At 41.5% G+C, this 12,082-nt stretch overlaps 1 protein-coding gene across 2 annotated transcripts in view; it reads right to left on the bottom strand.

Annotated features, from left to right (window-relative positions):
* Nucleotides 1-12,082, bottom strand: part of RPN2 (ribophorin II) — a 57,239-nt gene that overhangs the window by 26,608 nt on the left and 18,549 nt on the right. For both annotated transcript variants that reach the window (XM_047744387.1, XM_047744389.1), the window contains exons 5-9: nt 9,185-9,260; nt 8,050-8,184; nt 5,869-6,045; nt 4,468-4,586; nt 2,364-2,469 (exon numbers count right to left, since the gene is read on the bottom strand). In XM_047744387.1, the coding sequence (XP_047600343.1) occupies nt 2,364-2,469; nt 4,468-4,586; nt 5,869-6,045; nt 8,050-8,184; nt 9,185-9,260 (613 nt within the window). The remainder of the gene's footprint in view (nt 1-2,363; nt 2,470-4,467; nt 4,587-5,868; nt 6,046-8,049; nt 8,185-9,184; nt 9,261-12,082) is intronic.

Here is a 12,082-nt window from a genome sequence, read left to right as displayed (position 1 = left end):
TAAAAAAAAACGAAAAACTTCATTACTTCACACGGAAATTCTTCATACCGTTTTTGCAACTTAAGTCCAAAATTATTTCAAAATGAAAAAGTTTGATTAAAGAAAGAAAAACAGGGGCGCCTGGGTGGCTCAGTGGATTAAGCCGCTGCCTTCGGCTCAGGTCATGATCTCAGAGTCCTGGGATCGAGCCCCGCATCGGGCTCTCTGCTCAGCAGGGAGCCTGCTTCCTCCTCTCTCTCTCTTCCTGCCTCTCTGCCTGCTTGTGATCTCTCTCTCTGTCGAATAAATAAATAAAAATCTTAAAAAAAAAAAAAGAAAGAAAGAAAGAAAAACAAGGGGTGACTGGCTGACTCAGTGGCTGAAGCGTGTAACTCTTGATCGCAGGGTCATGAGTTTGAGCTCCATGCTGGGAATAGGATTTACTTAAAAAAATAAAGACTAAAATAAACTTTTAAAAAAGAAAAAAATAGTGAGTGGCAAATGACACCTGAATAGTTAAGAAAAAAGAGTTCTCCCAAAGAGTGTGTATTTAACTATTCAGGAGAGGCACAGGACCACTCCAAGTTTCCCTCACCCAAAAGAATGCACAAGAATTAAGTAGATACAGCAAAGACACAGCAAAAGCACTGAGAAAGGACAGCTGAAGGGAGTGATGCCATAACAAAGGCCAGAGCTGGAGCTGCACACAGCCCTGCACAGGCTGCCTATTCACCAGAGCGTGCTAAACAAACTCATACTGGGCAGGGAACCCACCCAAGCACAGGCTGGATGACCTCTGGACAAGTTACTCCACCCCTATGAGCCTCTTCTGTGTAGTGAAGATAGCTTCATCTGTGTCTTAGGGTTGTAGTAAGACAAAAATAATGTAAGCGAAAACACACAGAACTAGGCTTCTCATGTCATAGGCCTTCAATAAAGGGTTCATACTGATGATTCTAATTAAGAATAAGAAATGGGGGCGCCTGGGTGGCTCAGTGGGTTAAAGCCTCTGCCTTCGGCTCAGGTCATGATCCCAGGGTCCTGGGATCGAGCCCCACATCGGGCTCTCTGCTCAGCAGGGAGCCTGCTTCCCTCTCTCTCTCTGCCTGCTTCTCTGCCTACTTGTGATCTCTCTCTCTGTCAAATAAATAAATAAAATCTTTAAAAAAAAAAAAAAAAAAGGGACGCCTGGGTGGCTCAGTTGGTTAAGCAGCTGCCTTCGGCTCAGGTCATGATCCCAGCGTCCTGGGATCGAGTCCCACATCGGGCTCCTTGCTTGGCGGGGAGCCTGCTTCTCCCTCTGCCTCTGCCTGCCATTCTGTCTGCCTGTGCTCACTCGCTCTCCTCTCTCTCTGACAAATAAATAAAATCTTTAAAAAAAAAAAAAAGAATAAGAAATGGTTGGGGCACCTGGGTGGCTCAGTGGGTTAAGCCTCTGCCTTTGGCTCAGGTCATGGTCTCAGGGTCCCGGGATCGAGCCCCACATTGGGCTCTCTGCCTGCTTCCCCTCTCTCTCTCTGCCTGCCTCTCTGCCTACTTATGGTCTCTCTCTCTTTGTCAAATAAACAGAGAAAAGAAAAAAGAAATGGTTAAATCATATCCCATAGTTTAAGAAAGTAGAAAAACATGTAATTCATCCTAAATAAACTTCTACGGAAAATGTTAAAATGAAAGCCACAGTGCCTGAAGGGGTATACTCCAATTAGCTAGGAAAACCACTAATGTGAAATTCCTCACTCCCCAAGCATCTGATAAATGAGGCGTAGTTTGCCATCCTTAGAACCACTTTGGATCTTTGGATCTTCAACACAACTAGCGTTAGCTAAATATGTGAAACACAATTCATTATGAAACTTACTGATTTTCGGGCAACCCTCTAGGGTCCCTTCCCTCCTCAGGAGCTTTGTACTTATCACTTTAGTATCACTCAATAAACTTGTGCTGTCCACCCAAAAAAAAAAAAAAGAAAGAAAGAAACTTACTGATTTTCTTTTGTATTTTACCCAGAGAGCCTCATTACAGTATGTCCCTGGGTGCTTTTCATCACCTAATTAGCATCAGGCACTTTTCTAAATCTATCAAGACCTACCACACAAAATATCATAATAAGAATACTTATGTCTCAGTGAAATTATAGGTGATTTTTATTTTTTCTACCTCCTAAATTTTATGTGAGATACTAAATCATACCAGAAAATGAATAATTTACAAATAAAACTCACTATGATCAAGTTCTTGGTGAAGCATAGTTTAAACTTACCCTTCTCTTAACATATTCACATTAACTTGGCTGTAAAATGAAGTCAATATACCAGACGATTAATCCTGTGTGCCTACTTGGTCATTTCCTTTGATTTAATGGGGATGACAAGAAAAGCACTTACCTCGACACTATTTGCAATATAACGGTTGTCACCTTCAACTTTGACAGAGAAGTCATAATAACCACTGGAAAATTTGACATTCATGAAGTTTAGTTCAAAAACATCCCTGTTAAGAATGACAGCGGGGTTAGCAAGAACTCACATAGCAAAGTCATGAATGTAACAAATTGGCCGCTCGTGGCCCTCCTTGAGACAAGCCAGGGTTATGCCACGTCTTCTCCTTTAAACTTCCCACCCAGCTGGGCCACCTCCTGCTCAAGCACAGATTATGCTGTGGGCAAAACTTCAGAGAGATCTAAAATGACCTCCTCCTTCTAGTCTCTGAAGTCTTCTTTCCTTTGTTTCCTCCTCTCCACTCCTAAAACCCCACCCCCTCCGGGTAGGCTTCCACAATTAAATGCAAAACAGTCTACAGTATGATCCCTATTATGTTTTAAAAAGAGACAGCGAGAGAGTAGAAATGTTCAAAAAGGTTGGTGCAGAGCAGTATAATTGCAGGCAATTTTTTATATTACTTCTACTTTTCTGTGTTTTGTGAATTTCCTAAAAATGACATGTCTTACTTTTATGAAAATATCAATAACTTTTATTTTAAAGGGGGGGAAAGGTAGAGAATTAACTCCAACTACATAGCCAAATCCCAAATGTCTTTTACCATTCCACTCATCATTCCTAAAAATGATTCTGCTTTTTATTTATTTATTTATTTATTTTAAAACATTTTATTTATTTGAGAAGAGAGAGAGAGTGAGAGAGAGCACGAGCGAGGAGAAGGTCAGAGGGAGAAGCAGACTCCCCTTGGAGCTGGGAGCCTGATGCGGGACTCGATCCCGGGACTCCAGGATCATGACCTGAGCCGAAGGCAGTCGCTTAACCAACTGAGCCACCCAGGCGCCCCTGATTCTGCTTTTTAATTTGACATATTGTCTGTTTATCTTTATCATTGTCTAAGAAATTAATATTCTTGGGGCACCTGGCTGGCTCAGTCAGTAGAGCATGCGACAATTTTTTTTTTCTTTTTAGCATGTGACTCTTGACCCTCTGGGGTTCAAGCCCCATATTGCACCTAAAGCTTACGTAAAATAAAAAATAAATAAAAGAAATGGATATTCTCTCTAAAACTCAGAGTTCCCAGTCTTAGCTTACCAATTTAACACTTAACAAGATCTCATATAAAAATTGATCCTTAATTCTTTTAAAATTTCCTTAACAATATGCAACCATTAAAAATAAGACTAAAGGAGCACCTTGGTAGCTGTCGGTTAAAGGTCTGCCTTTGACTTAGGTCAGGTCATGATCCTGGGATCCTGGGATCCTGGGATCCCGGGATCAGGCCCTGTCATTGGGCTCCCTCTCTGTACTCACCGCCTGCGGCACACCCCCCTCTCCTGCCGCGCACCCCCTCCTCCACCCCGTTCCCACCCATTCTGATCTCTCTCTCTCTCAAATAAACAAAAATATTTTTTTAAAATAAGACTGAAGAAGATTTAATCCTATGGGGAAATAATCATGAGACACTGTTATAGACAAAGCATAATCCTAATTCAATTAAAAATATATTTATTTGCATAGAAAAAGGGCTGACAAAATGTGAACAGGAGTTATCTCTAGGTGGTAGAACTATCAGTGATTTATATTTTATTTTGGGGCTTTTCTGTATTTCTCCTACAATAAATATGTATTTTTCATATATCAAGAAAAAACAGCATCAAATTTAAAACTTGCTACTTACATCACAATGACAAGACAGAGACAACTAGAAATAGATACGGAAGGAAACATTAAAACTAAAACAAAATTCTTTTAGCTTTATTTTTTGTTGTTGTTGTTGTTGTTTGTTTTTTAGTGATCTCTACACCCAATTTGCGGCTTAAACTCACAACCCTGAAATTAAGATTCCTATGCTCTACCAATTATGTGAGCCCGGTGCCCCTCTTCTAGCTTTAAAAAAATCCTTTTCTTAAATAACTAACTATACATTAGGAAGTCAAATTTACCTAAGCAAATTTGGGGATACTTCATAATATCCATATTAATTCGTGTTATATTGGCTGCAGGCAAAACAAGTCTATTGGTACCCTTCAAAAGTAAGTTCAAGACTTACCCGACAGGGGTAAAAGATGTCTTCTGGAGGACAGTGGCTCTGGAAGCAACAGATTTAGCATGTTCTAGTTTAACAGTGGCCTGAGTCAGAGGCTGAGACAGAACATTGGTGACCTGCAACTAGAAATAAATTTTAAAATTATCTGTAGCAACAAAGGCCAAAGGAGTACAAAATTTTGTTTCTGGGGAGATTTATCCACAGGGAGCCAGCTCTGCAGGGGAAGAGACTCTTTATTTCAAGACCTCTTCATTCACTGACTCTGGTATACGATCTATCAGAAATCAGACACAAAATACAAGGAGATTGGTGATGGGATAGATTATAGAATGTTAGAGGTGGGGGGGGATCTTAAAGATGATCTCGTCCAACACTCATTCTTCAGACGGGGATGGGCACTTTACACACAACCTCCTTTAACAATCATCTGAGATAGACGGCATCATCTCTACTTTACAGATGAAGAAACTGAGGCCACATGGCCAGTTCAGTTGGTCTAGGACTCAAACCACAGCCCATCTAGCTACAAAGCCAGTACTTCTACTTTGCTCTCCTAACTGCCCCCTCCTGACTTACGGTGAACTGTGTTAATCAGATGATTTCTCACCCCAGCCTTCAACGAGGGGGTGTGAGCACAGGCAGGGAGAGGAGAGGCAATTTTGAAAGAGAAGGCACTTCCTCAGGAGAATATTTAAAGAGGCCACCAAAGTAGAACTGATGGAACTGTCCTGCGTGGAACCCCAATGTCTACCATAAATAGAATACTAAGTTCTTATGAAGATGTTAGCTTATCACTGATTTCCAAACATCAAAATATGCCTCATTTGAGATGAAAACTCCAAGCTTACTCAAAATCTGTGCATTTCCTCTGTTCAGAGAGTCACCATAAAAAAGCAGTCTCTGCTTCCTGCTGAGCGAGGAGGGACATGCTATGAAGAGGCAGAAAGACAAACTTCCAACAGGAGGAAGAGACCTGGTGTTAACAACTGTAAGCACCAGAATTACAGGGGAATTTAGAAAAAGTGGTCTTTAAATAATGTATTTAGAAAGTTCTGGTACTGGAAAATGCCTTTTAGAAGCAAGACTCCTCTATACATTTAGTGTTATGACCCCAGAAATACAATTTTCTTGCATTTAATTTCTGAAAAGACTGGTGATAAAAAATCTTCCAAGAAAAAAAGAACCTTTTCTGGATTTTTTTGAAGAGTTCTGTGACTAGTTCATCCACGGGTCATATCCCCAATTCCAGGCTAAGGGAAATGAGCTTTGCTCTACTTTTAATGGGTATGTCCTCGGTTGGGGCAGGAAGGTGGTTACAATTAGATCTCCACCAGTCCTTAGATTTCTGAGAGCCTTCCACTGGAAAAAGGTCAGGGCCGCACAGCTTGGACATGGAAGTCATACCCGAAGGATAGCCTGCTCATAAGTGTCTGAAGGAGAGCCCTCGGGCACAACCACAACTGGCACGTGATAGCGGTTCTGAGAGAGCGCAGCGGCAGCAGAGGCCACGCTGAAGGCTTCTGAGAGTGACTCAAAGTTCTTCTTGCTGAAGATGGCATTCATGAGTTGGATGACCTGATCCTGAAAGAAAAGGGGAAATGCAACTTGAGATCATCCTCTGGCAGGAAGGTGGTCATCTTGACCAAAACCCTGAAAAGATTGATGTTATCAATTATCAATGTTTTCCAAATGAGGAAAATGAGGTTAAAAGGTTAAGTAACTCCTACAAGTTATAATAGGAAAAGAAAAAACAGAAAAAAAAAAAAAAAAGCAAGACCAAAATTCACATATAAGTCTGTCTCCTCCCAGAAGAAAATATATTCTTTCCTAATTCCTTTCACCCTCCCACCTAACCTAACTTCCTTCCCGACTCCCCTCTGAGCAGTACACTGGAGTTAAGTTTGAATTCACAAGACCAAACCTTATAGCCAAAATGTACATTAGAAAGAAACTAAAATAACTTTCCATTAAGAACTGATGGGCTGTTTAGAGAAGAAAACTAAAAGCAGTTTTTTTAAAAAGTGGAAGCTAAAAGGCATTATTAAAATTCTGGAGGTTGTTTGCTTAAGAGGAAACATTTTTCACTTCAATCAGTTCTGTTTTTTAAAACCTCCAATCTAACAAAAGAGCTCCCTTGTTCCCGACAGTGTTATTCATAGTCGACATGAAATAATTTTCTTTAATTGTACCAATTACATTTTTCCGTCACTAGGCTGTTGACATGTTAAAATGGGTGACTATTCACCAGAATGGTTATGTCAAAAGCAGTGACAGCAAAATTACTCCATCCAAATACCTGGTTAGCAGAAGCTTGGGAATAAAGCAAGAAAAAGTTTAAGTTGTGTATGTAGAATATCACCAACTCATCTACCATGCTGTGTATAGGAGAGTTCCTAAATGATTTGTACCGTAAGACCCACATTCCTGTACTCCACTCATTGTAGAAATTAAGAAAGTATCGGATCTACAGATCTTCTATACTCAGGATGAACCAAAGACAACAGAAGAATACTAATACATGAATAAATTATTAGGTCATATCCTCCAGAGAAAATAGAAAATCAATTCAAATTACCCAAGACAGATCATTAATTACTATTTACTTGAAGAAACTCAGCACAAAACTCAAAATGCATGAAAGAAATCAAAGTTCTAACTTGGAACCCAAATCTCTCCTCCTAAAATTAAAACAACAGCAGCTTGTCTTTTAAATCCTTTAGCTCAAGGGTTGGTAGCCTTCTCACAAACAAGGGGTACAAAGAAGAGTCCGGCTCAAAAAGATTTCCCACACACATTCCAACCAAAGGTTCTTTCAGGTTAATGAGCTCCTCTTGGGGAGGGGGGACCCACAAAGAAAAGAAAAAAAGAATTAAGTCTTGGTAGATGTCTGGTAGACACACATGCCTCTCAGATAACTATATCAATCAGCAAAGATTAATTAAGATTTAGCCATTGCCAAAGATGAGGTGGAAGGGAGAACAGGGCACTTCTCAAGGAGGAGGGTTTTCCTGGGCCACCAACGTGGAAATCACTCAAGAAACAAGCAGTAAGGAGTACCAGAAGAGAGAGAGGTGAAACTAGTGTAATCACGTGGCCTTCTTGTCACTACCTCATGACATACCCTCCTCAATTTAAAGCAAATGTAACAAGGCTGGAGATCTACATGTGGGAAAGAGAGAGCCCACAGCATGGGGAGACCTGGTTTAGGGGCATCGCTACTACCTATTATCTGTGTGTCCCCACATGTGTCATGCTGCCATTTTACAGAGGGACCAAGTCTGACTGAGCATATTACTCAGATTTCCTATGATGATCAAATGAGCCACACATAAAAATGTTTTATAAACTATAAAGTATTATAAGACAAAAAAATAAAATAAGTGTGACACCATTTACATGTCTATTCCCCAGATAACCAGTTTCTTGAGGATAGGCATTACATCTGTTTCTCATTTTCAATGCCTAACCCAAGACACCGTGTGACTACACCCCAAGCCGAAGTCAACATCCCCTCTGAAAAAAACTGTTCTTAGCAGATGAAGTCAACAACCCCTTTGGGTTTCACGCCCGAGAATGGTTAGGTACCTCCTTAATGGATGGCTCCGTGCCCACGTGGTCCATGAGCTTGTAGGTGGCAGCCACAAATAAGGCTGTGGTTTCCAGTCCTTCTTCAAACTGGAGATATACACCTCCCAGTTCATCGAGGCGAGCAACAAGATCCTGTCACAACAAAATGGAAGCAGGCTGGAAGTCAAGTGATCACAGAAGGAGATATGCAAAACACAGTCACCCCGTGTAGGCAGTTTTGAGAAATTTCACTCTACATCTCTAAATCTGGAGAACCACATTAAATCTGGAGTACTCTGTCAAACAAGATGCTGAATCAGAGAATAAAGTGTACTCCACAGGCACCTGGAGAGACAGTGTCTTCTGCAGCCCTGGGAGCACCCCCTTCCCTGACCCCTGGTACTCAAGCCCAAGCCCCTGAGTCAGAGCACTGAGGAACCCAGGCTGCAGGGCACCCAGGAAGCATCAGGTCACAGGTGGATTCCACAGCCATCTGTCTGGATACAATCTACATAGCAGAGTACTGCTCTTTCTCATTCAGTGCTCTAAAGGATGGACAGAGACATGCTCCTCTCCTGGGCAACAAGATAAGGCAGCAAACATGCCTGTGGGGCACCCAGTGAGGACACCGGGTGGACTGCCTGTCATCAGGGACTATGTCGTCCACGAGAGCGGTCTCTGAGCAGCAGGAGGTCCTGGGCAAAGGAAAGGATCAAGTCATTCTAAAAACACAGTGAGCCCTTGCCAAGCTCCTATTACGAATCAGGTACTTTAGAACCCCACTTGTTCTTACAACACCATATACGGAATCGTGGCTCAGACATGAAATAATTTGTCTGAGATTACAAAGAACTAAGTAGCAGAAAAAAATACCTAAATTTCAGGTTTGTCAGGCTCTAAAATCTGTGGACTATGAACCTATACCGAGAAAGGGCTGGCAAAGTAAACTGTTACCTAATGGATGGTCTAACTATCCTACCCTAGCGAATATCCCCCAGGACATATTGCTCTCATACAAAGAACGGAAGTGTGGCATGGATGTGAAAAGAAACATCACTGGCCAAAATAAGCCATGCATGTCTATCTGCAAGACTCTTTTAAAGGGTTTCAAAGACAGGAGATGGGAAATTCATTTGGCGAAATAAATTCACACCTCAATCTCCTCCACGATGCTCCTCAAGTCAGCGTGCTGGGACAGGTGGGATGCCGTCTGCAGAGCCTGGACTGTTCTGGAAGATAAAAGTGAATGTCAAGTCTTACCTCCTTTCATCTGCTCACTCCTGCTCGAATTGGGATGCTTTCAGGAATATCCCTCTCCTGTTCTTTAGAAGTATAAGACTGTCTCAGCCGTTAAGGAGCATAATTACAATCCAGTTGGGAAAAGCTGCTACATTACAAAGATCCTAACAGCAGGAAAAGGCAATCCAGGCAACATGACCTGAAGTAAGTACTGTGGGCACTTAGTAAGTGTGGGCACTTAGAGAAGAGACAGAGAGCAAGTTCACCCTTTCTGGAAATCCATTTTGTTCCTAGTGGCTTCGCACACCAAACACTGAGTAAGACTTGCTTAGGTTTAGAAGAGTTAGGCTCTTTTGGGAGAACAGAATTCAAGTGGATCAAGGGTATCTGGCAGCTCCGAGCTGCACAAAGCACTGTGCTAGGCAGAACTTAGCTGCCCGGGAACTTTCTACTTTTCTCACTCTAAGACCGAAGAAATATTATGGAATACACATTTGCAGACTGCTGGGTAGAATTTGGAGCAACTTTTCTGACACCAGACCCACATGCTATCAACAGGAAGCCGTCACTAGACACGCGCTGACTGCTCCAATACTCGTGCCATCCTCGCCCTGCTGGGAGACCTGAAAGTCACTCACCCTTCAGGCATTAAGTAAGATAAAAGGAATTTGGTTCTGAAACCAGAATTTATTCTCTTTTTCTTTCCCTACCACTTATTCCTGATTATAAAAGCATGTATTTGTCAAAAATAAAATTCCTTTAACACCTACCCTAAACATAAGTCTTTTCCAACTTATTAACTTAATAATACGATGTGTATGTCTTTCAGTTTCGGTACATATAAACATCCTTCACTCTTATGAACCAGGACATAGTACTCTACTGCTTGGATGGACCACAGTTTACTCCCTGACTCTCTCGTGGACACACATTTTTGTTGTACCATGTCATACAGTGCTGCACCAAGCCTCATTCACCAGTCTATTTTTAAATTGAACTGAAATTTACATAAGAAAATTAACCATTTAAGGGGCGCCTGGGTGGCTCAGTGGGTTAAAGCCTCTGCCTTCCGCTCAGATCATGATCCCAGGGTCCTGGGATCGAGCCCTGTGTCGGGCTCTCTGCTCAGCAGGGAGCCTGCTTCCTCCTCTCTCTGCCTGCCTCTCTGCCTACTTGTGATCTCTGTCTGTCAAATAAATAAATAAAATCTTTAAAAAAAAAAAAAAGAAAGAAAGAAAATTAACCATTTGAAAAGTGAACAATGCAGTGGTATTTAGTATGTCTCTATCTCACCACCTCCGTGTAGTTCCAAAATGTTTCTATCTGTTTTCAAAAGAAAACCCTGAAGCCATTGAGCACCTTCTTCCTAGCTTAATGGGCACAGCCCCTGGAACCCCCAATCTACATCTGGGTCTATGGATTTACCTACTCTGAACAACTCATATAAATGGGATCATACACTATGTAACCTGCGTCTGGCTCCTTTCCCTTCGCCTCATGTGTTCAAGGCTCACTTTGTTGTGGCGTGTGTCAGTACGTCATCCTTTCTAAGGCTTGTTCATGTAGCTGCATCCACTGATGAATATATTTCTGTAAGATAAACTTTACAGGTAGAATGTGGTAGGTGCACACACATAAGATTTTTTTAATTAGATTCTACTCTCTTAGCGCAGATAACTTGGAAAATAGAAATGGTGGTTTTCCGGGTGGAATGGAGAAAGCAGAGGACCCCCGGTGGTTAAGCAAAAGCTGCTCAACCCCAGAACGGTCCCTTATATCCCAAGAGGTGACGGGGCTTTTCTGTAAAACCACCACTTGTCCATCAAGTCATCATGGTGGGGAATGGAGAGTCTGTCTGCTTCCATTGAGATCATAACCATTTAGATTCCCTCTGTGGAAAACTAATCCCACTAAGGTGACAAGCTAGAAAACAGAGCAGTTACAGTTCATGGGCAGGGAAGCCCCGAACATTCAAAGACTGCTATGGGATGCTTGTTGTTCAAATGCACTAGAGAAAATGAAACCTGAACTTCCAAACAAGATAAAAAAATCCCACATCTGCCCGTGACAAATGCTGAGCCCACAAAAGGCTGCTAAGATAGCCAGGAAAGAACTTTTCAATTAAGATATCATTTTTCTCTTTAGAACGAGTGAATGTCATGCTGGTAACAACTTCAGAAGTTTTTAAGAATAAAATTAATCCACTTAGCTTTTGAAAAGTTTTGTCACTGGCTTTAATTACTTACTCTCCAGTCAGTAATTTCTTTCCCTCTGGAATACTGTATTCAAACCCTAAGAAAGCTGATCTTATCTTGCTAATATACAGCAGATGCTTTAAAAGAAATTGAGTTATGAGAGACCACAATGGCATCTTTTCAGATGGTTCATTCAAACCTGCAGGTTTTTTTCTCCATTCTAGACAAGTTTCCGAAGACTCATATCCTAGAATAAGTCCATTTAAATGCAGAAGGCCCATTTAGAAGTCTTAATTTATATCGGATTTCCTTAAACAGGGCAAGGGCAAGATGGTAATAATGTTATACAAGGCATACAAGGCATCCTGCTAGTTTGATCTTCACAATAATCCTAGGAGAAAACTATCACTGTCCCCATTTTACACATGAAAACACTGAGGTGTAGGGCAATTAAACAGCCCGTTCATGGTTGCAGAGGTATTAAGTAGAAGGATTTGGATCTGAACACAGTTCTTTCGATCCCAAGCACGTGCTCTTTCTACCTGCAGGCTTTCTTCAAGAGACTAGAAACAGCAAAGTACAGCTTCAGCCTTTATTCACTCCTTGTGGGGTACCTA

The sequence above is a fragment of the Lutra lutra genome, chromosome 9 (genome assembly GCF_902655055.1).
Source record: "Lutra lutra chromosome 9, mLutLut1.2, whole genome shotgun sequence".
NCBI lineage: Eukaryota > Metazoa > Chordata > Mammalia > Carnivora > Mustelidae > Lutra > Lutra lutra.
Note: the sequence above shows the minus strand (reverse complement) of the source record. Positions and strands in the feature narration are given on the sequence as shown.